The 24,884-nt window shown below is 47.8% G+C and overlaps 1 protein-coding gene across 3 annotated transcripts in view; it reads left to right on the plus strand.

Annotated features, from left to right (window-relative positions):
* Positions 1-24,884, plus strand: part of ARHGAP39 (Rho GTPase activating protein 39) — a 105,403-nt gene that overhangs the window by 16,978 nt on the left and 63,541 nt on the right. For 2 of the 3 annotated variants that reach the window (XR_009276686.1, XM_058830032.1), the window contains exon 1: positions 22,885-22,926. The exons of the other annotated variant lie outside the window; for it this stretch is intronic. Coding sequence is in view for 1 of the 2 variants with exons in the window: in XM_058830032.1 (XP_058686015.1) it covers positions 22,886-22,926 (41 nt within the window). In the remaining variant the exon portion in view is untranslated. Of the gene's footprint in view, positions 1-22,884; positions 22,927-24,884 lie in introns of those variants that run through there. 3 annotated transcript variants of the gene reach the window in all.

Genomic DNA, 24,884 nt, shown 5'->3' on the forward strand with positions numbered 1-24,884 from the left:
CCTCCCCTGGCACAGCTTGAGGCCATTTCCTCTTATCCTTGTTCCCTGGGAGCAGATCCCAACCCCCACCTGGCTCCAACATCCCGTCAGCATCTTCCCAACTGTTTTCCTCGTGCCGAAGCTCTGCCGTTCCCTTGGAATTTCTCCAACTGTCGAGCTCCTGCTACAGTCACACTTTTTTGCCTTTTTTTTTTTATCCCCATTCTCCTGTCCTCCCACTCCCATCGCTCCCGCTGCCATTCCTTCAGTATCTTGCAGGGAAAAGATGTTTTCATACTCCAGGATCTCGTGGAGTCTTTGCTGCTCGGATATGCAAATTTATTTGCATCTCCTTTGTGCTGCTGGTACCTTGCTGTGTCTTTCAGGTGCTGGATTGTTGATCCAGCTCCGCTGTATCCCGGTGGGAATTAACCCTCGTGCTGGGAGACTACTGGTAGCTGTTAATCCATGGGAAAAAAAACAACAAACAAAAAAAAATAAAATAAAAAAAAAACCCTGCATTAATTCCTGGTAATTTTAGCACGGAGGATTTTGTCTGCTGTGAGTTGTGAACAAGAGGCTGGAGGGAAAATTTGGGGTGTGGGGTTCAGGAAAAACGTGGGGAAAACAGAAGCTTTGCCAAGGATATCCCATGATCTTCCTTTAGCTGGAGTAAAATGGGTCCCAGTTGTGTCAAATGGAGGAAATGATAAAATTTTCCATTGGTTTTGGCGGGGTTCTTCGGGAAGAACTTGGGAGTTTTGTGGATGGTTTGAGGTGCTGTCCCTGCTGGATGAGGATCCCTCAAAGTGGGGATTGGAGGGCTCTGTCTCAGCTGCAACTCATGGAATCATGGAATGGTTTGGGTTGAAAGGGACCTTAAAGATCCCATTACAAATATTTGCTGAGTATCCATTTCCCGGGCTGTTGGGAGAGTGACTCCTATCCATGGATATCCATCCCTTTTCCCTCGAGGAAAAATACAACATAATCCCTCCATGGAGTAATTTAAAATTTGAGAGGTGTTTTGAGGGAATGAGAAGTCTGGAGAAGCTGGGTCATTCAGCTCCTTGTATCCAATTTTTGTTATGGATAAGGCGCGTTTCCTTCCAATGGCGATGGGAATGCGATACATGCCATGTAGCCAATGGGCTGGCTGGGAAGCCAAAATAAACAACGTGGAGTAGGAGGAGGGATTTTGATGTGGCAGGGAACAAAATCCGGTGTAGGTCGGCTTGGAGTTGATTTGAGCCTCAAATGGGAATAATTTAACCCAGAATTCTTGCACGGAATCTGACGATGAATTCCCTGTTTTCTTCTGGAGTGTTGATGGGCAGCGTTGTCCTGCCCTGCCATGGATTGCTCCAGGAGGTGTTTTTGGGGTTGGTGGGAAAGGATTGGGTGAGGAGGGGTCAGTCCAATGTGGAAGGTTGGGAATGATCATCTTGGAAGGTGAGGAGAGGTCTGGTGTGGAGGGTGAGGAATAATTTGGTATGGAAGGTTGGGAATGATCATTCCAGAAGGTGAGGAAGGGTCTGGTGAGGAAGGTGAGGAATAATTTGGTGTGGAAGGTTGGGAATGATCATTCCGGAAGGTGAGGAAGGGTCTGGTGAGGAAGGTGAGGAATAATTTGGTGTGGAAGGTTGGGAATGATCATTCTGGAAGGTGAGGAAGGGTCTGGTGAGGAAGGTGAGGAATAATTTGGTATGGAAGGCTGGGAATGATCATTCTGGAAGGTGAGGAAAGGTCTGGTGAGGAAGGTGAGGAATAATTTGGTGTGGAAGATTTGGAATGATCATTCAGGAAGGTGAGGAAAGGTCTGATGTGGAAAGTGGTGTGGAAGGTTGGGAATGATCATCCTGGAAGGGGAGGAATAATTTGGTGTGAAAGGTGAGGAAGAATCTGGTGTGGAAGGTTGGGAATGGTCCTTGTAGAAAGTGGGGAATGGTCCAGTGAGGAAGCTGAGGAATGATCCAGTGAGAAAGGTGAGGAGTGGTCCAGTGTGGAAGGACTATGTGGAAGGTGAGGAAGGGTCTGGTGTGGAAGATGAGGCACAGTCCCATATGGAAGGTGAGGAAAAGTCTCGTTTGAAAGAGAGAAAAGTCTGGTGCGTGACCTGAGGAGGAGTTCAGTGTGGAAGGTGAGGAAAGGTTCAGTGGGGAAGAAGAGGAACAATCCCATGTGGAAGATGAGGAAGAGTCTGGTGTGGAAGATGAGGAAAGCTCCAATGTGGGAGGCAAGGAGCAATCCCATGTGGAAGGTGGGGACCGACACGGTGTGGAAGGTGAGGAAGGCTCCGGTGGGGACTGATTGGTGTAAAAGGTGAGGAAGGACCTGGTGTGGAAGGTGAGGAAAAGGCTGGTTTGAAAGGGGAAGAAGAGTCATGTGTGTGAGGTGAGTAAGGGTTCAGTGTGGAAGGAGAGGAAAGGTTCAGAGGGGAAGATGAGGAGCAATCCCACGTGGAAGGTGAGGAAGGCTCCAGTACGAAGGGTGAGGAGCAATCCCACGTGGAAGGTGGGGACGGATTTTATGTGGAAAGTGAGGAGCAATCCCATGTGGAAGGCGGGGATGGATCCCATGTTGAGGGTGAGGAACGGTGCAGTGTGGAAGGTGAGGAGGAGCCTGTTGTAGAAGACAACCCGAAGAACCATTTGTGGTGGGCTGGAAGGGCCTCGTGCCTGTGATCCCGCCATCTCCTGGTGTTCCATGGCCCCCACAAGCCACGTGCGGTGCCCGTTCTGTGCCAGCCCCGAGCCAGACCTCCCCCAGTGCAGCTACAGCAGGGTTTAAACTCAGAACTAAAACCCGATTTTATCCTTGTGGTCCTCAGGTCCATCCCGAGTCCCACAGCGGATGCTGAGGAGCGCTCTGGCTCCCGGCAATTAAACCCCGCTAATGATGGAATCGCTCGTTCCATCCCTCGTGATTGCAGAGGGACGTTCCTGGCGCAGCCTCTTAACGAGCGCCTTCCAACACGGTTCTGCAGCACTGAAAGGGAAAAAAAAAATAAAATAAAATATGCATATTTTAAGGAGACAGATTGCTGCCTTCATCTGGCTCCCTGATTAGATGCCAGGGCGGCACCGTGCGACAGGAATTCCATTCTTTTCCTTCTCCGCGTTTCCTATACGTCTTTCTTTTCCCTCTTTTATCAAAATATTGTTGCACTGGGTGATTTTTGATTTTCTAGAAAGATTCACTGCTGGGGGCAGGTCCCTCTTCGCTTCCTGAACTTGTGAAAACCTTGAAGCCTTCAGGCCCAAAGGTGACCTGCAGAGCTCTGCAGGATTTTTGGGAAGCAGGAACACGGCAGTGACAGCACCGTTGGCTCCAGGAAAAAGTGGATTTAAAGCACAACTTGGGCTTGTTTTGCCTGTGCTGCTCTTCATCGAAATCTGAATTTTCAATGTAGTTTTCAAAGGTTTCCAAGCAACCGTGTGTGGCTGGCTTTGGCACGATCCCAGAAACCTCTCTCTTCCTTTGGGATGGCGCCAGCCAGGAAGCTTCCTGCTGGCTTGGAGTGGTGGGAGACGGCCGTCAATGTCCTCTGCTCTGGGAACCCGCTGGCTGCTGTTGCCAGGCTGTGGAGCTGGGGCAGTTATTCCCTGGAATTGCAGATTCCAAGGGTTTGGGAACTTCTGCTTGGGCAGGATCCCCCTGACCTTGAGAATTATGGGAAATGGGATCAGACCACGGTCCACTCGTGGTTCTGGAGTGTCCAGCATTGGAAGGATGTGGAGCTGCTGGAGCAATTTCAGAGGAGGCCACAGAGATGCTGCAAGGGCTGGAGCCCCTCTGCTCTGGATAAGGCTGGGAGAGCTGGGAATGTCCAGCCTGGAGAAGGGAAGGCTCCAGGGAGACCTCAGAGCCCCTTCCAGTGCCTAAAGGGGCTCCAGGAGAGCTGGAGAGGGACTTTGAACAAGGGATGGAGTGACAGGACACAGGGAATGGCTTCCCACTGCCAGAGGGCAGGGATATATGGGATATTGGGAAGGAATTCTTCGTTGTGAGGGTGGTGAGGGGCTGGGATGGAATTCCCAGAGATCTCTGCCTGCCCCTGGATCCCTGGAAGTGTCCAAGGCCAGGTTGGACAGGGCTTGGAGCAGCCTGGGATAGTGGAAGTTGTCCCTGCCCATGGCAGGGGGGAGGAATGAGATGAGCTTTAAGATCCATTTCAACCCAAACCGTTCCATGATTCCGTAACAAAATCGAATTTGGCCGGTGGCCACCGTGGTGTTTAATGCTGTAAAAATAATTTTCTCTACCACGACCTTTTCTGTGATGCTCTGATTTTTTTTTTTTCCCTGTTTGCTGCACAGGCTGGGAATAAAATCCAATCCCATTTATTCCACTGCATCTCCACAGCCCAAATCTTTGAGTGCTGATGTTTTAATCCCATCATTTAACACGTTGCTCCCTCTCCGTTCCCCCTGGCTTGTTGCAAATCCAACCTTAAGGAATGAAGCTGGAGAACAAGACTCATTCAGGACCAGAGAGCATTTTGTTGGGATGATTTTTTTCTGTGTTGGTGAATTTGATTTCCCGGCTCTCCTGATGTTCCCACAACCCTGAATAGTTTGTAAATTCATATAAAATCTTAATTCCTGTTTGCTTGGCTTCTCCGAAAGGTGTCTGTGTCCAGCTGGGAAATTGGGAAATGTTGTTGTCCCGCCTGGGAGCGGGACCCACGGGAATTCAGCCACCGGTCACAAAGTCCTCTTGAGTAACACCAGATTTCGGGTGTGGAAAATATAATTTCAGTCCTGGAGAGCCTGTACGTGAGTCCTCTCCTGGTTCTTGAGCAATCTTCCCAGGAATAACAAAACCTGGGAAGGAGGAGAGGAAGGCACGGAGCGTCCTGGTGTGCGCAGGCCAAAGGAGGCCCAGGAGGAAACCCGGATAATTCCCTTTAAAGAGTTTCCCTGCTGAGATGAGGGTTGTGCTCCTAAATCCTTACGGAATGGTTTGGGTTGGGAAGGATCCCTAAAGTGCACCTGATTCCATCCCTGATTATTCCAATCCCTTTGTTTGGGCAGTTTTCCTCCAGACAGGTGAATTCCGTGGCCGTGGGATTTGGTTTAGGCAGAGCTTCACTCCAGAGGCTTTTGCAGAGTGGAGGGGCTTGGAATCCCTTCCCGGGGTTGGATGAAGCCCCCCAGGAGTAACGGGATGCTGAGAGTGGGATCCTGGAGGGAAGGGATGTGGCCGATGGATTTTCTTCCTTTGTTTCCCGTGAAAGGTTTAATTTGCCTGAAATCGTTGGAAAAGGGCCTGGAGTGAGAGGACAAGGGGAAGGGTTGAAACTGACAGAGGGAATTTGGGATATTGGGAAGGGATTCCTCCCTGTGAGGGTGGTGATGGGTTGGAATGGAATTCCCAGAGAATCTGTGCTTGCCCCATCCCTGGAAGTGTCCAAGGCCAGATTGGATGGGGCTTGGAGCAACCTGGGATGGTGCAGAGAGGTTGGAACGAGATGATCTTGAATGTCTTTTCCAACCCAAAGCATTCCATGATTCCATTTGAAATTATAACAGCAGCATTTCTCTGAGGGGTCCTGTTGAACTTGGTACGTTTTTGAAGGAATTTAATGTCATTCTAATTTAATTTTAATTTATAGGAATTTTAATTAGTGGAGGGAGGAGAATCCAAGTGACATCTCCCATTGAGGGATAACGATGCCAAACTTCCTCTTAACCAAAATATCACTGCTGTTCTTGTTGAGCGTGGAATTATTTTGGTTGGAAAAGACCTCCAAAGTCATAAATTCCAACTATTAACAACACAGAGCCGTCTCTTCAGCTGGAAAGTTCAGCACTGCTTTTTAGATGATATTCAAGGTGAGAAAACAGAGATTTGGTTGGAAAACCAGAATGAGAATCCTTGGTTTTCCTGAATCCTGAGCTTTTCCTGAACCTCCAAGATTCCAGGTGGCCCTAAAAGGAAGGAGCTGTCCTAATGTGGTGCTTTAATGGATTACTCAGAGATCATTAAAATCACTCTGCAGCAGCTTTAATCATCCCTTGCGTTTCCCTGCTGCCGGAGACACGGCAGCTGCGTCCTAAAATTCTGTTGGAGTGAGGGCTCCTGGCTGGCTCCTGTTGGTTTGGGAATTTCTCTCCGTGCCTGGTGGATTTTGCACGCACAAGCCTTGACGAGTGGCGATGCTTCGTTAGCTCCGGAGCAGCTAACGAGCAACCGGTATGGCAGGCTTTGAGCAAGCCACGGAATCATGGAATGGTGGAATGGTTTGGGTTGGGTCCACCTTGGCCTTGGATGCTTCGAGGGATGGGACAGCCACAAATTCTCTGGGAATTCCGTTCCAGTGCCTCGCCACCTTCACAGGATGGCATTCCTTCCCAATATCCCATGTAAACCCCCTCTCCATCCGTTGTCCTGGCATTCCCAACCCTTAGGTCCAAAAGCTGTATTTGCATTTTCCAAGGGATGGAAACAACTTCCCCCAACCTCCTTTTCATGAGGTCCAGGACCAAATTGAAACTTTAATTTTATTAAATGGAATTAGCAGAGTAAAGCCCTAATTAAGAAGGGTTTAACAATAATCTCTGGGAATGAGCAAAGTTGTGGTGTCCCGCTTGTGGACTGGGCCGTGCTCCACTCCCTGGTTTTTTTTGGGAATGTTTTGTAATGTGGCTTTTGTAACACGATTTTGTGGCTCTTTCTGACTAAGAATTTATTGACAAATCCATCCCTCCCAAGGGATGACTGAGAAAAGGGGTCACGGAGTGTGGTGGAGTCACCATCCATGGCCTTTTAATTTAACACATCCTAAATATTTCACTTTGACTCTTTCAAAATCACCTTTTTTTTTTTGGTGCAGGTGAAGCAAATCATGTTTTCCTGAACTAAAATTCCCACCTTTGCCCAGAGTAACTCCGGGAAGCGGTCAGGGAATTTTAAAAAACAGTGTGACAAGTATTATTGTTGTAAAGGGACCGGGCTCCCGGCAGGAAATCAATGAATATCAACTTTAACATTTTCACTGCTCTTCCTACGCTTTCCTGGAATCCACCAGGCGAGTGGGTTTTCCTGCCCTGTCAACCTTTAGGGATGAATATTCCTTTTATTACTCCTCCTTTCTCTCCCTTTGATGTAAGAACCATGGGATGATGTCACAGGAGCCGAAATACGGGGAACAAATAAATGTTGTGAGGACTGGGACAGAGGTGGGTGTTTTCTCGGGAAGGCTCAAAGTACTGGAAAAATGCCAGCACCCTCCTTTCCTGGGATTGAGGCTGCTCTTGTGGGGTTGGGAATTCTGGGAGTGCTGAATCTCTTGTAGGGCTGGGAATTCCGGGACAGCTCGATCTTTTGTGGGGTTGGGAATTCCGGGACAGCTCAACCTCTAGTGGGATTGGGAATTCAGGAGAAGCTTAGCCTCTTGTGGAGTTGGGAATTCAGGAGATGCTCAACCTCTTGTGGAGTTGGGAATTCAGGAGAAGCTCAGCATCTTGTTGGGTTGGGAATTCATCAGGAGCTTGACCTATTGTTGGGTTGGGAATTCTGAAAGACTTCAATTTCTTGCGGGGTGAGAATTCCAGGAGAGTTCTGATCCCCCTTTTCTCTGGGATGAGCCCCTCAGCTCCCTCAGATGCTCTCTGGAAATCCCTTCCCAGCCAAGGGAAAGAAATCAGGAAGTGCCTCAGCCTTTCCCTCATCCTTTGTCCCCTTTCCCTTTGTCCATCCTACTGAGGGTGGAGATTCCCCTCTGCCCCATTTTCCATGGATCCATGGGAACATCTTCCATTGTCTTTTAGCTGCAAGAACCCGGATTCATTCCAGCTGGGATTTACGTCTTTTCCCATTTTCTCCCTGACCAACCTCCCACCATCCTTGTCCTGAGTTCCTGCCCTCCTTCCAGAGACCACAAACTCCCTGTTTGCCATAAATTCCAAGCTGGAAAGCCCTTTCCAGGAGGAATATTCCCTAAAATCCAATCTAAACCTTCCCTGGCACAGCGTTTCCTCTCATCCTGTCCCTTGTTTCCTAGGATCAGATCCTGACCCCCCACCTGGATTCACCTTGGGATCCTTTTGATCCATTTTTTCTCCAGGATGAGCCTCTCCAGCTCCCTCAGCCTCTCCTGGTTCTCCAGACCCTTCTCAGCTCCATTCCCATCTCTGGACAGGCTCCTTTCCTCCAGGTTTCTCTCCCAATGTGATTGACATATTCCCAGTTAGCATCCAGTTCTTTTTTTAGTCCCAATTCTCCCCCAGGATTCCAGTCCAACATTTTGGACGGAAGTTCTGACAAGCAGGAAGCGTTAATCCATGAGATCTCCATGGACACGTTGTCCTAGGCGTGCAGGAACGGGAAAGAGACAAAAAAAATTCCTTTTCTAGAAGGACAAACATGAATCACTTGGTGTTTCTCTGTGAGTAATCCTTCAAATCCGCAGCACCCGGCAGGAATTCTGCCACATCCCACCCGATCCGTGCTTCCATGGAGTAGCATCTCCCAGCTGGGTGAACCGGAGTTGAAGATAAAATTTAGAACAAGTGATAAAAGTCCTCGTGGGCTTTCTAAAAATACGGTGCCCTCTTGTCATCGGCATCGCAGTTTTCCCGAGGAGCCAACAGGAACATTTTTCCCCTCAGGAAAACGGGATTTGTCGTCCACAAGCTGTTGCGGCTCCCGTGACCTGCTGGCTCGGGAGGAACCCTTGGGAATTTTCTTTCTGGTCCCAAACGTGAGGAAGAGTGGGTGGCTCTCGAGGGTTGGTGTTTGGAGCTGGGGCATCTTCGAGTTCTCTTTCAACCTAAATTATTCTGAGGATGAGGGGGCAGGACACAGGGAATGGTTTCAGATCTTTAAAGATGGGAAGTTGGGAAGGAATTCCACCCTGTGAGGCCCTGGAATGGAATTCCCACAGAAGCTGTGGATGTCCCATCCCTGTCCAGGTTGGACAGGGCTTGGAGCAATGTGAGATAGTGGAAGATGTCCCTGCCCAAGGCAGGGGTGGTGGAAGTCCACGATCTTGAAGGTCCCTTCCAATCCAAACCATTCCATGATTTTATTTAATTAACGATTCCATGCTTTCAGTGTCTCCAGTTGTAAAAGCAAAACTCCCCTTATTTATGGAAACCTTCTTTTCATCCCTGGTGGGAATATTTGGAATTTTATGGAATGACTCTGGGTAAAACTTGGATCTCAGCACTGGGAAGCATCAGCCACGTCCCCTTCTCTCAGCCCTTTTCCATTGATACTGAAAACCTTGGAAAATCATTCTTTAAATCCAGAATCTGCCCTAGGGAAGAGATTTTTCCAGGCTTTCTTTTTCCCAAGGTCAATCCTTCAACTTGCAAAGTCAGAAGGAGGAAGGAATCCTCCAGAAAAACTGGGAGACCTCTCGGATGGTTTAGGTCTCATCCCTGGCTTTGCTAAACGCTTCTGTAGTGCAAACTGTGTTTAGCCCCTTGGTTTTAAGGACTAAACCCCATTTTTGGGTATTTACTGAATTTCTGTGGCACTTGATGGTGGTGGTGGAACGGGACAGGATGGGATAGGACAGGATGGGACGGGATGGGATGGGATGGGATGGGACAGAGTCCCTAACTTAAATGATCCACATAACCCAGATTCTGGGTGAAATTTACTGGCAGGGACAGTGGGACCTCAAAATCTGGTCTCGGATTTTCCTAATTCCATGAATTTCCTGAATTTGCTCCTGGATTTGTCATTCTACACCTGTTACAGGTGTCCCATGTGACACAGCAATTTCCATGTATCACAGTAATACCTGGGGTCTGGGTCTGGTTGATCTCATAGGTCCCTTCCAGCTCAGGATATTCCATGATTCCCAGCTATATCCATTGTCCCTGTTACTGGTGACTTAATCTGAGCACAGCATTCAGCCTGGAAATTCCTGAAATCATGGAATCATGATTGGAAAAGCCCTCCAGTTCCACAGAGCCCAGCACTGCCCACACTAAACCACATCCCTACATCTCAAATGCCACGGAACATCTCCTTTTGGATCGAGGGTTGATTTTTGGGTGGCGTCACCTTCCAACCTTCGTTCCTGGCCTAAAAAGATGGAAAAGCTGGTCACGGATCAAAGGATGTCAAAGTTTTGCTGGGAGAGCAGGTTTTGGGTCTTGTTCCATGATTTTGGGGAGACTTCTGGGTAAATAATTGAATTTGTTGCATTTTTGAGCCACTTAAAAGCTGATATTTGTCCCAAATCCTTGTTTTGTCCCAAATATGAGCTTTGGATGTGAATTCAGTTCTAGGGCCACAGAAAATTCCTTTGACTCCCATTTTTTTTAAAAGCAGTTTCACAATGATGGCACCTCAGAGTGTTCAGGCTCAGCTGGGGAGCTCCAAGAAGGAAAACACAAGGAATTTGGAGGCACCAGCCTGGTTCTGCTGGAGTTGGGTTTAATTCCCCCTCCCTGGGCATCTCTGTTTTTCAACAAAGGTCTGAATTAGTTCCTCTCAAGATAAAGAGGCGGCCGAGCAACAGCCGTAACTTTATCCCTGATGTTCCCAAGATCCTGCTCTCCCTTTGTCCAACTGGTACTTCCCAGCTGACAGACAAACAACCCCATCCCGGCCTCTCTAAATCGTCAGCATGGTGATGATTAACACTGATCAGCAACGAGGAGGAGACAAAAGGCCCTCCTGAATATTTGATTCCTCATCCTCTCAACATTTCAGTTGTTCCAGGTGAAAGGTTAAACTGGGACGGGGAAAAAAAAACAAACAGGAATTTGGGTTGAGGGTCTGTGGAAAAGTTAAAATTTGTGGCTCAGCTCTTGCTTGAGGACTCGAAATTTATCCTGGGTCTCAGCTGGAGAAATGAAAGTTTAAAGTTGTGAACCCCTCCGAGATTGCCTCACCCCCTTGGAATGGCTCATCCTGGGATGTGGCGGGTGGAACAAGGCGGGCATTGAGGGGATGGGTGCTCAGCCAGATGTTTTCAGGGAGTTTCACAATAGTCCTTTCATTTCCTGGGCCCGAGTTCTGACCGGAATCCAGGGAGAGGAGGGAGGATCGTGGTGGTTGAGCTGGGTGGGAGGCTCCTCATGGGAGTGAAAACCCCAGGACAGGATAAAAGAGGTGTCTCTGAACTGCTGGGAATTCTGTGGAAGCGGGAATTAAAATTCTCAGTCTGTTGGATTCCCTAAAAAAAAAAGGGAAATCTAGCCCTGACTTCCTTTATCTTTGGGGGATTTGGGAGGAAATATTCTGTGGGTTGGATTTTTGAGGCCTGTCAAAGGTGACATTTATCCAAGCTGCTCGTTTTGTCCCAAATCTGGTCTTGGATTTTCCTAACTCCATGAATTTCCTAAATTTGCTCCAGGTTTTGTCATTCTACAATTGCTCCTGGTGTCCTGTGTGACACAACAATTCCCATGTAACACCACAATCCCTGGGTGTTGGATCTGGTTGATCTTTAAGGTCTCTTCCAAACCAAACCATTCCATAGTTCCTTCCAACATTCCTCCCAAGTTCCTTCCTTGAAGGTCCCTCTGGAAGTTGTTCCAGGTGCTTTGAAGCTCAAGGTGTAAATACTTTTCTGTCATTCATCTGTGGAGAAAGTGGTGGAAGGTTCACGAGTAATTTGGGGAGCTCATGGAATCTCTATCCTCGAGATACCCAGATTCCAACCGGACACAATCCTGATCCATCCGCTCTGGATGGGCCTTCCGTGAGCAGGAAGGTTGGATTAGGTGACCTCCAGAGGTTCCTGCAAGCCTCAAGTTTTATCTCATTCCATGAAAAAAGCTCTTTTAGGATGCAGGACTCAGTTTTTAGGGGTGTGGGAGCTTTTCCAGCTCATCCTACTCAGTCAGGAGCTCTCCCATTGTGTATTTTGGGAAGTTTCCGGTGCCTCCTCTGTGGATCCACTGAGAGGAATCCTCTGGAGCTGATTTTTATGTGGAGGACTGAGGTTGAACTGTGGTTTTGAGCTGAAACGGAGATAAATCAGATTCCAGAGAAACATGTTTGTATTGGATGTTCATGCTGTAGACAAACCCCAACAAGTTGCCTTTTTCTTAGATAATTATTAGGGATTTGTCTGGATAAGGGATGGCAACAACTGTGAGAAGGCTGGAGCTGCTCCAGTTATGGAAAGGTTGGGTGATTAAGGAGTGGGATGTTTGTGGATTCAGGAGGATGATGGTTCAGTGAATCCAGAAGGACTCAAAACTTTTCAGGCTGTGAATTAGGAATGTTGCAGGAGTGAGCAGGAGATGAGTTTGGAACAAGAGAAAGGACCCCGGCAGTTTTCCCAGGAAATCCTTGCCTGCCCCATCCCTGGAAATGTTCAAAGCCAGGTTGGACAGGGCTTGGAGCAGTCTGGGATAGCAGAAAGTGCCCCTGCCCATGGAATTGGATGATTTGAAGGCCCCATCCAACCCAAAACATTCCATAAACCGTTGCCACAGCCAGAAAAGTACAGACCTGTTCCTGCCTGGGGAGGGAGTCTCCCATCTTCACCAAGAAACAACTGAATTCCATGATTTGGATGTGTCAGAACTTTGCAGTTGGTGCTCGAATTGCTGCCTTTCAATTCCTTGATTTTATTTCTTGTTTTCATTTCTGTGGAGAACGATTGGAGAGGCCCACGTGGATCCTCGAGTTAATGGCTTCCAGAATAAATCGAGCCAGAGGTGACCCTGAGGATCCGTGTGAGCCGGAGAGAGGCTTGGACTGGAAAAATATTTCATTTATTGGGATATTGGGAAGGAATTTTTCCCTGTGTGGTGAGGGGCTGGAATGGAATTCCCAGAGAAGCAGTGGCTGCCCTTTCCCTGGAATTGTCCAGAGTCAGGTTGGGCAGGGCTTGGAGCAGCCTGGGATTGTAGAAAGCATGGAAAAATGGCAGGAAAAATCCAAGAACTGGATGATCCAGTGGTTCCAAACCATTCTAGGATTCTGGGTTTTTTCCACCATTCCTTACAGGAATGTCCTTTATAGGAGAAGCAGCTCCTGATTATCTGCAGGAGCGGAAGTGTGGGCGCACAATTCCCCTTCGAAAACTGGATTTAAATTGGAAATGGAGTTTTATTGCACTCTCTGAGAACTACTTTGTAACTTCCTAGGGTGAGATGAAGAGCTCTCCCAGCTAATATCCAATAATATCGAATAAAATGGGAAGCTGTCAAGGTTAAAGGAAATAATTGTAATTAAAGGCCGACCTTAAAAATGAAGTTGGCTTTAAAATAAGAAAATTTATGCTGCTTTCAGATATCGAAGGGCCAGAACAGAGTTCAAGGCTCTGCTCATGGGTTTCTTCCACATTTTTCATTATAACTTCAGGAAGAGAATTTTCACCACTGCTTAATCATTTTATCCCTACCTAATTATTCCATAAATAAATTAAAAACTGGCAAAAAAAAGAAAAAAAAAAAAGAAAAAGAGTCCAAACTGCCTAATTGACCAAAAAAAAAAAAAAAATCTAAATTTGAGTCATGCAGTGCTTTGACAGTTTCACATCAACTTTTTTCCCCCCCATTTTGAGACCTTTTCATTTTCTTTTCTGAGAGATTTGAATCCTTGCTCAGCGCCAGGGAATGGATCGTCCTAAATTTCCACATATCCCAGAGGCAGGTGAGGAAGAGGATGCTTTTATTCCATGCAGGGGATGAAGGACACAGCCCTGATTTTCCCTGCGGAGCCACAGCTCTGAAATTTCCAGCGCTTTAGGAATGTCTGGGGTAATTTGAAGTTCACAATAAACTCGCGCTTGATTATTTGAGTTTTCCTCTTGAATCCCAACCCCATTTCCTGTTAATTCCACGCAGCTCCCTCGCCGGGGTAGAGCAGAGGAATTGTTTATGAATTCATAACTTAACAGGGAAATAAACAGCGATTTATCCGTCAGAGCCTCGCTCCGGAGAATTTTGGATATGGATAATAAAGAGCAGGGGGAACCTTGGGATAGTGATGGGAGGGGCTTGAAAAATAACTGATACGATTTGGACCTAAATACGTGATTTTTTGTGGAATTCCAGGCTCACAAAACACACCCCAAACAGGATTTGAAGTTTCAAAACCTCAGTGCAGAGCAGGAATCTGAAGGACTTTTTTATTTGTATCACCTGATGCTGGAGCCTCCTGAAATTATCGTGGAATTTCAATATATCCTTGGTTTTGAAGATAAAATTCTTATTTTAGAACCTGAGGGCACTTCTAAAGCACGTGACGGCGCCTCTGATGAGTTTGTTGATCAAAAAGTTGCGGCGTTGCGGAAGGAAAAGTGGGGAGGATTTTAGGGAATAACAAAACATCAAAGCAATCGCTACGGGAGAGCGGGATGAATCATTAGGAGCCGGGATTGATTTCTGACAGCGGAGAGATCGTGTCAAAAATGCCTAAAATTCAGATGGAGATCGGTTGTTTCTTGAGAGCCAGCCCTGTTGTTTTTGTGTGTTGTCAAAAGTGATTTTTTTTGGGAGGCTGTTTTCGGGGAGAAAAGAATCCAAAGTTGTTCAGGAGCAGCAACTCGGCTGGGGTTGTGTCACATCACGTTTGGAATTAATGTGGAGTTACGGAATGGTTTGGTGGGAAGGGACCTTCAAGGTCATCCCATTCCAACACCCTGCCGTGGGTAGGGACACCTTCCACCATCCCAGGTTGCTCAAGCTTGGCTTTGGACACTTCCAGGGATGGGGCAGCCACAGCTTCTCTGGGAATTACATTCCAACCCCTTACCACCCTCCCAGGGAAGAATTCTTTCCCAATATCCCGTATATTCCTCTCCTCTGACAGTGGGAAGCCGTTCCCTGTGTTCTGTCCCTGCATCCCTTCTCCCAAGTCCCTCTCCAACTCTCCTGGAGCCCCTTTAGGCACTGGAATGGGCTCTGAAGTCTCCCTGGATCCTTGGCTTCTCCAGGCTGGACATTCCCAGCTCTCCCAGGCCATCTCCAATGAGTCACTCAGCCTTATCTTGTTCGGTATCCTAATCTGAGGTGATTTGCTTCTAAAAGGGCAAAAAATCATCCCTGAAAACCCCATCTGAGTATTTTTCTGACGCGTGCTCAGCTCCGAGCGGGAATATGACTCCGACAAGAAAATAATCGGCTCAAAGGCAGGCGATGTTGTGAGTTCCTAATGAAATGCGTCCCGGAGCTGCGGGTGGTAAAGCTGGAATATCATTGTCTGCCTCAGGAATTATCCGGATTTTTATTCATAACAGCCAAAGAGCTGCAGTGGAAGGAAGTTGGTGTTAATTGGATGTGGAATTCCAGGTGCAGAGCTCAGGGCTCGCACCTCAAATGTCGTAGAGGAGTTGCTCTGAAGAACTTGGATTTGGATAAAAAAGGTCTAAAGAAATGGGGATAAACTAAATAAAATTTCTAATTAGTTGTAGTTATCATGTTGTCTGGGTTTTTGCCCTTTAAATCTACCTGAAGGAATTAATGTTCTTTCAAATGGAAGGGCCTGATCAGTCAGAATTCCATACTAAAGGGGGGTGGAAGGGTGGATTCCATGGCTATACAGGTGTGCAAATGAGAAAACAACCTGGAGTTCACCCAAGCTCGTGGTAAAGCCTTGGATGGACGCCCAGAGCGAGACCTGCATTTGGCTGCAAAAATCATCCCATTTCCAAATAATCAGGTATTGGCCTCGCCATCACGATTGCTGCCATCCAAAACCCATAATTCCATGATAAAAACATCCAGTGAGACAACAGTTTCTAGACAGAGCTTTATGAAACTGCTGAAACTGCTTTTCCCCTGACCCTCATTTGCTGAAACGAGCGCATTAATGGAGATTTTTCCCTCCGCAGACTTCCCGGTGTCAGTTCTCCTATGGATCCCTGGCAGGGATGTCTTGTACAAATAGACTTTGACTGGTTGTTACTGGAGCTTCCAGTTCCCACGCTGATTCTTATCAAAGCAGATTAGTTCCCAGCCAAAGCCAGGTTTTTCTTTCTTTCCAGGGATTTATCACATCCAAACAAGGCCGCGGCCTAGCGGAAGTTCGGAGGTCCTGAGCCTCTTGAAAATGGGATGGGGCTGTTTTATCACTCCCTGCCTCTTTGGGAAGCAGGACCTGGATCCTGTCTGGTGCACTGATTCTTACGAAAGCAGATTAGTTCCCAGCCAAAGCCAGGTTTTTCTTTCTTTCCAGGGATTTATCACATCCCAAACAAGGCCGCGGCCTAGCGGAAGTGGCTGTGTTTGTGTCCTCAAAATTCCTGATCCTCTTGAAAATGGGATGGGGCTGTTTTATCCCTCGCTGTGTCTTCGGGAAGGCTGGAAGCAGGACCTGGATCCTGTCTGGCAGCTTTGGATAATCCCCGCCTGCACGGGGGGTGAGGTTTCACCCCAATGCTTCCATTCATTCTCCCGGCCTTTGGGTTGCGTTGAGCGGGCGGAGGCCTAATGGCATCAGGTTGTTTATTTTTCCTGGAGTGCTTGGCTCCATCCCGGCATGATTGGATCCAACCGGCTCCTCCACGGATCGCCTCTTTGAGAGGCGCCCGCCGGGCTCTGCGGGAAGCTAAACCCAGAGTCGAGTTCATTTAAGGATTAAGTGTTTGCAAAATTCCTGTAATTGCCCGGCCAGACCAAAGCCAGGGAATTAAACCAGGATAACACAACCCTCCCGTGGATATCTGAAGCCCTGATAGCATCAGGACCCAGGGGACGCCACAACTTGTGGTTGGAAGAGCCATTAAGGAGATTTTCCTGCTTTTCCAGTTGTCAACTTCTCTCTTTGAAGCCAAGAGCCCCCAGTTTGGGAAATCTCCTGCTTCTTCATCTGGCCAAGTTGCTTCCTGGATTTTTTTAATCAGGAGGGGAATTGTCTCACCTCTAAATTTGATGTTTGTAGTTATTCTATAGGAGACGTTTGTCCCACTTTAAGGCAAATTTTGGAGAGAACCTCCAAATGAAGTCCCTCCAGAAAGCAAATTCAAGTGGGCCCTCCCCCAGCTGGTTCAGGAAAAAGATTTCCTTGGAGAAAAATGGAAAATAAATAAAATAAATAATGCTGGGAGACAGAACTGGGTGGGAAGCAGACCGGAAGCATGGCTGGCGCTGTTTTTTCCCCTTTAAATCATCCAAGGAAATTTGGGCTTCCTTAGGATATAGAAATCCAGGGTGGGGAAATGGTGGAATAGTTTGGGCTGGAAAGGGATCTTCAAGACTATCTCATCCCATTCCTGTTCCATGGGCATGGACGTCTTCCACTATCCCAGGTTGCTCCAAAGCCCCGTCCAACCTGGCCTTAGACACTTCCAGGGGTGGGACAGTCACAGCTTCCCTGGGTTCCTCCAAAACGTGATTTCTTCCAACTCTTTATACTTCTGCTTCTTCCCACTCATCCCATGGTACGTGCTTAATTCCCGATGCTAAACTGGAAATAAAATTCTGGAAACGGATAAAGCTCTGCCGTGGAGAGCACAACCCCTGTGGAATCAGAGAATGATGCATTTTTTGCATAATAAAAAACTCGAGATCCACTCGCTGACGCCGTCGTGGGTGTTGATAAAAGCTCGTTTTCCTCAGGGGCGATGCCATCCACGGATGCAGTTTTCCCTTGGAATTTCCGCGGGGAACGACGCTCGGCAGCCACCAGGGCCTGAAGTAACGTCACAGAAATGAATAAAATCATCTCCCCTTGGGTGGCCAAGCAGTTTCTGACCTCTCCCAATTCCACTTCTGCTCTGTAAATATTACAGAATATTATTTTTTTTAAGTGGTTCAGTTCCAACAAGATGTGAGGTGGTTCCAGGGGAAAATCCCTTTTAGGGGTGTGGATTTAGGCATCCACCACCCTCCCAGGAAAGAATTCCTTCCCAATATTCCACCTCAACCCACCCTCTTGCAGTAGGAAGCCATTCCCTGTGTCCTATCACTTTTCCAAAGTGAATTCCCTCTCCAGCTCTCGTAGATCCCATTTAATCATGGAAAGGATTTATCAGGAAATTTATTTATCAGGAATTATCAGGAAAACTCAAAGGCTTGCTTTCCAGAAAATATTTCCAGGCTTTTGAGGAAAAAATCATTGTCTCCAAAAAAATATATCGGATCTGTGCATAGAATTCTTATTGCCTTCATTAAAATCATTACATAAATATTTTGGAAGCAATTCTGACCCTTTCCTTGATCCACCAAGCCTGAGCTGGACTGGGAAAACTCGTTCCACCAGTTGAGATTTGCCAAGTGGAGGAATCTCCGCATTCCCTCTGTTGCTCACATCAAAAAGTTTGCCCGTTTTTCCCGGTTTTGTTGTTTTTCCTATTAATCCACAATTTCTGGTGGGCCTCTCCAGGAAGAAACTGCACATTCCTCACTGGGAATGGCTATCCCTGGGGAATTCTTGGAATCTCCCTGTCCCAAATCCATGTTCAGTGCCTGGGATTTGATAGCAGGGCTCACACAGCAAATTATCTTCCCTGGAGATCAAGTATGAAACGCTGGGAGCGATCCAAATTAATGGATGAGACAGGATGAAATTAATGGGATGGGATGAAGGTCAGGAGGATTCAGGTGCAGATTCAGCTCTTTCTTAACTATTTTAGGCCACGCTTAAGTGGGTTGACACCGTGACCCTGAACTTCGAGGTATTTGGGTGTTGATGGAAATTTAACTCCAGGCTTTGATTTGTTGCCGTTCCCACTCTCGTGTTGCTGCTGCAATTCCAAGTTTTGAGATTCCAGGAGTTTGATCCAGTCCTGGGTTAGGTGAAGTTCAAGCTGATCTCTGCTGGTCATCCAGCAAAATGTTTGGATCTCACGGTGTGAGGAGGAAAAGGGGGAATTCTGCCCATCTTTCCCATTTCAGTGAAATCCCACCCGGAATTCTGCGTCCAGCTCCAGGATCCAGCATGAGAAGGACCTGGAGCTGCTGGAGCAGATCCAGAGAAGGTCATGGAGTTGCTCCAAGGGCTGGAGCCAGGCTGGGAGAGCTGGGAATGTCCAGCCTGGAGAAGGGAAGGATCCAGGGAGATCTCAGAGCCCCTTCCAGTGCCTGAAGGGGCTCCAGGAGAGCTGGAGAGGGACTTGGGATAAGGAATGGAGGGACAGGATGCAGGGAATGGCTTCCCACTGCCAGAGGGCAGGAGAAAATGGGATATTGGGAAGGAATTATTCTCCGTGAGAGTGGGAATTCCACTAGAACGGAATTCCAGGAGAATCTGTGGCTGCCCCATCCCTGGAAGTGTCCAAGACCAGAACAAAAACCCTGGGCCAGAACCCCCAAAACCCCACAAAGATCCTGTTCTTTTTGCAGGATCTTTGCAGGATTTTCGCGGAGTTTAATCAAGACATTTTCCCAAGCAACGTTCTCCCATCTTCAATCCCGCTGACAAATCCCAAATTCCCTGATGTCTCTGTAATTACTGCAGACAGCTGACTTGGAGTTGGACAAAAACCTGCTAAATTTGCCACGTTCTGTGCCGTTATTTCGAGTTATTCATCTTGAAGGACCGTCCTTCACCCCGGAAGCTCAAGTTGCCAAAAAGATTCCTCACTCCGGGAGAAGCAGGATCAGCACTCTGCAATTTCCTGGCCTTTCATCCCAGCTCTCCATCCACAGGATCCAAATCTCTCCCTGTTTGTTGCTGCAGGATGAATTTCCTGGAGGAATTCAGCTCCTCGGGAGGGATTTGAGTGCAAGGAGCCAAATTCTCCCCGGAAAAGAGCAGATTCCTGTTTATCCCACCCCCTCTGTTCCCACTGGGAATTACGAGGTGCTGCATCGTTCCGTGACCTATTTGCATCTACAAATCTGTGGCTCAGTATTAGAGTTTTATGGGATTAATGATTGTCCCTCATCTCGTTTTTGTGGATAACTGGGATGAGGTTATGTCATTACCACCCCCCCGCTTTCCATGTGGATGAAGAGAGGGATGTGGTAGGATCGTGGAATCATGGAATTTGGGTTGGAAGGGAAGTAAAGGATCATGGAATTCCACCGCCCAACCTTCCACTATCCCAGGTTGCTCCAAACTGGCCTTGGACACTTCCAGGGATGGAGCAGCCACAGATTCTCTGGGAATTACATTCCAGCCCCTCAAAGGGAAAAATTTTGTCCCAATATCCCATCTCTCCCTGCCCTCTGGCAGTGGGAAGCCATTCCCTGTGTCTTGTCCCTCCATTCCTTATCCCAAGTCCCTCTCCAGCTCTCCTGGAGCCTCTTCAGGCACTGGAAAGGACTCCAAGGTTTCCCTGGATCCTTTTCTTCTCCAGGATGAGAAGGAATCCCATTCCATTTCACCCCATCCTATCCCAGGATTTTTCCTTCTGCTTCCTCTCAGTTGTTTTAGGATGGACCAAAAAAGGAACAAATTCCAGGTCTTTTCCTTCCTTTTTCCTTTTCCTAAAAGGCCTCTCCTTTTATTTTTTTTTTCCATCTACTTTTTGTGTTTCCTGATTAATTTCTCTCCTGATTTTCCTGCTGGTTGCCCTTTCCTCGGGATTCCTCTCCTCATCCTGAAGCCACAGGAACTGTCAAAACCCAGTGTAAAATTCCTTATTTTAGCAAATTGATGGAGGGAATTTGGATTAGAGGGAAAAACAAGGATAAGGGGCTTCCAAACCCTCTGGTGGTCTCCTAATGACTTTGCGGAATTCCCACCTCTCCAGCGCCTCCCGTTTGGATTCTCTTAAATCATTAAAAAGAAATAAAAAGTAAAAAAATAAAATAAAATAAAGAGAAGAGCTCAGGCTCTCCACGCTTCTGCCAAGTAGGTCAGGCTTTTCCCAGTTGGATGGTTTGGGAAGCGGAGACATTATTCGGAGTGACTTTTCCCAAGTTTTTTTTTTTTTTTTTGATGAGTTGAAGAAAACTGGAAGCACAAAAGTGGTTGCAAGTGTTGCTCCGAGACTGGAATTTCAGGGATAGTAAAATCATTCCAATTAATCAATATTGATGAAATCCAGGAACACAAGGGATGCATTCCTGGGTTTTTCCATGGGGGAAAAGCGGCAGGATTAGGACACGGCCTGAAAGAAGGGAAAAGTGGGGAATTGAGGCTGCATAAAATGAGACAGAGATCCTTCCAGGCTTTTTAAGCTGTGGAAAACGCCACCACAAGTTTTTCCCAGAGGAAAAGCTGGAATGGTTGAGCTGCTGCTGTTGGATTGGGTTGGGGTTTTTTTGCCAGAAATACAGCAAGGAAGGAGTTCCTGGACATGGAATTTCCAGGATATGGAATATCAGTGCGGTGTCACAACCTCTGTCAGATGAGGTTGGGAATGTCCAGCCTGGAGAAGGATCCAAGGAAACCTTGGAGCTCCTTCCAGTGCCTGATGGGGCTCCAGGAGAGCTGGAGAGGGACTTGGTACAAGGGATGGAGTGAGAGGACACAGGGAATGGCTTTCCAGTTGGAAAATGGAAATTTAGGTGGGATATTGGGAAGAAATTCTTCGCTGGAAGGGTGGTGCAGCCCTGGAATTCCCAGAGAATCTGTGGCTGCCCCTGGATCCCCGGAAGTATCCAAGGCCAGGTTGGACAGGGCTTGGAGCGACCTGGGATAGGAGAAGATGTCTCTGCCCTTGGGAACAAGAGGATCTTGAAGGTCCCTTCCCACCCAAACCATTCCATGGTTCTGTGACCAAATTTGAGGCCTGGAAGACCGGATTGATAAACTGCTCTTCCTGGAAGTACCTTCTGGAATCGTGCTTGGATAATCATGGAATGGTTTGGGTGGGAATGGACCTTAAAGCCCATCCTGTTCCACCCTTTTCCATGGGTGGAGGCACCTCCTACTATCCCAGGGTGCTCCAACCTGTCCTTGGACACTTCCAGGGATGGGACAGCCACGGCTTCTCTGGGAATTCCATTCCAGCACGTCCCCACCCTCATCAAACACATTTTCCTTCTATCTCCTTGGAACCGTTTTTTTAGGATAAATCCATAAATCTCATGTCTAATCCAGGCCGGTATTGACTCCATGGAATTTCTCTGCCTGGAAGGAATAAAAAAAGCCTTTTTTAGGAAATAATTCATTTATGCCACGGCTCCTTCCAGCTGAGAGAATCCTTAAACTCCCAATCCCTCCCCTGCCGTAATTTTAATTTCATATTAAACCACTCCGGATAAATTGTCACTCCGAAAAATTTTTAGGTGGAAAGAGACATCAGGAAGAAGAATACATTAAAAATGGATTACACGGTGTCACTTCTGGACTCCTTGCCTGAGCTATTAAATATTTAGGATTCAAATCCCAAATTTGATCTTCTCCATGGCTCTGAGGCTTTCCAGGTCTTTTCCAAAGTGCTTTTCCTTGGGGAAAACAGGATTTTACCTTGCATGGAGTTCACCTTGTGGCTTGGCAGGGGAACCTCTGCTCCTATCAAGTCTTTCTATCACAATTTTTTTTTATTTTTGGAGCTTTCCTGAACCATTTGCTGCAGCTGTGAGTTCAGAACTTCCCTCTATTTTTTTTTTTTCCTGAAAAATGGCAGATCTGAGGCCGGTCTTGTCTTAAATATCAGGATTAGGGAATAACTCATGGGGTCCCCTCCTGGTTGTAATGACTTCATTTAGGTTCTCGGAGAAGCCCTGAAATAGGAAAATGGGAAACTTTCCGGAGTGGGAGAAAAAAAAGTGAACAAAAAGAGAAAACCCCAAATGGCACCACCAAAAAAAGCAACCCCGTGTTTCCCATCTCCCGACTAATTAAACTCTCCTTAAAAAAGCCGGGGGAAAACTTCTCTGTGGTTCCTTTCTGTTGCAAAATCCCGGGGGAGGCCGGATCGGGGAGGGCAGCTCCGTCACCCACACGGCTCCGGAGGGGAGGGCTCTCTGCCAGGCCCTCTGGAGACTCCATCTCCTCGGGAAAGGCGCGCGGAGGCTCGCTCTCGGATTTGGGAATCACCCGCCAAATTGGACCCCTTTGGGGTGGATGCGACGTCAGCGGAGAGAGGAGGGAGAAGGTGGCCCTGGAGTGTCCTGAGGAGCCCCCGGAGGGATGGTGGGAGATGGCAGATGAAGGAATGATGGGATCTCTCCGTGGAAGGAGGTGGGCGTCGGGCTCGGCGGCACCAGGAGCGGGTTTGGCGCGGTTGTTTTTGCTGGATGGGATTTTCTCCCTCTTCCCTGGGCTCGGTGGCGCTTCGGGAGGAGAAAACTTGGATAAGAAAAGGTGGAATTGTTGAGTGGGTTTGGGTTGGAAGGGGGTTTGAAGCTCTTGAAATTCCATCCCCCTGCCACTTCCAACCTTCCAAAATCCCAGGTTGCTCCGAGCCTCATCCAAACAGGTCTTGGACACTTCCAGGGATTAATTCCCTGGGAATGCCATTCCAGGACCTTCCCACTCTCCCAGGGAAGAATTTCCTCTCTAATTTCCCACTCAAACCCGTCTGCCCTGGCTCCGCGCTGCCCCAAAATCTCCTCCGTGCCATCCTGCAGGTGCGTGGGGCTGTAATTCCCAAGTTTCCTTCTTTGAAGCTGGAATCAGCCTCAGGGAGAGTGGGAATGATGGAAGGAGGGGGCATCCAGAGTCCCTTTTCCTGGGCAGATAGAGCCCTGTCAGCAGTTTTGACAGCGGGGGCTCCTGGAGCGAGCTTCGCCTCCATCCTGAAATTCCCGCAGAGCACAATTTTCCTGCTGTTTTTGGTGCTGATTATCCCTTTTCCATGTTGTGGTTTTTTTTCCCCCTGGTGTTTTGATTAGGATCACGGTTCAGGGGGATTCGTGCTTACAGCGAGGCAGCAGAATGTCAAATATTCCTTCGTATTTAACGCTTCCCATTAAACCCTCGTGCGGTTAACTCCCAAATACACCCAGGACTGGCAGATTTTGGGAATGGTTAAGGATTATTGGGAGCAAAACGCTCCCTAGCAGGGGGACAGCTTTATCCAAGCCCTTTTCCATGCAGAGTGAGGATGGAAAAGGGCTCGGAGAAACACTGAAGGCTCTGTTCCCATCCCGGCGGATGCGGTCAAGGGCCGCGATCCATACGGAATTATCCTGGAGGCGACAGGATCCTCTGGAAAAGGCTACAAAACTCCAACACCCCAGAGCTGCTCCAAGTCCTTTCATTGCTGGATCTGCTCTATCCTAATTTATGCTAATGAGGGGAGCTCTCATCCCATCTCCGAGCTCTTCCATGGAGTGTGTCACCGTCTGGAACGCTTTGCTCGGGATAGGGAATGTTTTCCTGGTGAGGCAGGAGCAGGGGAATGAGCTGGGGGGGCGGTTTTTGCGCTCTTAATTTGAGAGTCGACGGCTTTTTTGTGTGCTCTAATCAAGAGGGTTTTGATGCCGTAATTAAAAACAAGGAGTTAATGGGTGTTCTGCTGGGATGTAAATTCGCCGGGAAAATCCGGAGTCGAGAGAACTTCGGAGACCAAAGAGCTTTTTGTCTATTGTAATTAGGGGTGTGGTGCTTAAGGAATATTAATTAGCCCCACGGGGGAGGTTGAGGAGCCAGAAAAATGCTGCCTCCGCCCCTAATTCCCGGTGGGAGTTCAGGAGCTGCTGGATGAGCCGAGCCTGGGAGACGGCAAAGACCAGGGAGACTTGGGAAGGGAAGGGTATCCCCCATCCTCCTCCTCCTCCTCCTTTAAAAACAAACAAACAAAGGGGAAAAAAAACCCAAACAAATCCAATTTCGGGAGCTGGGTGCAACTTTCTGTGGGAACTGGGTTTGCCAAGGGAATTTAAATCCCTGGTTCTCCCGGGAATTGTGGTTGCTGCTTTCATTGGAATGGCAAATTGGGGATGATTTGTAGCTGAGAGAGCTGGAGAGGGACTCGGGACAAAGGATGGAGGGATAGGACACAGGGAATGGCTTCCCACTGGGAAAGGGGAGATTTGGGTGGGATATTGGAAAATGGCGGCAGAGGGTCAAGTTTAGGTGAATTTTTTTAGAAGTTGGATAATTTACCGCAAATAAATCATAGGCTGGGCCAGGTGGGGACCTCAAATGATCCAAGGTTTTATGGGAATGGGGCAACTGTAGGAAAAGCTCTTCAG

This window comes from Poecile atricapillus, chromosome 2 (genome assembly GCF_030490865.1).
Source record: "Poecile atricapillus isolate bPoeAtr1 chromosome 2, bPoeAtr1.hap1, whole genome shotgun sequence".
Taxonomy (NCBI): domain Eukaryota; kingdom Metazoa; phylum Chordata; class Aves; order Passeriformes; family Paridae; genus Poecile; species Poecile atricapillus.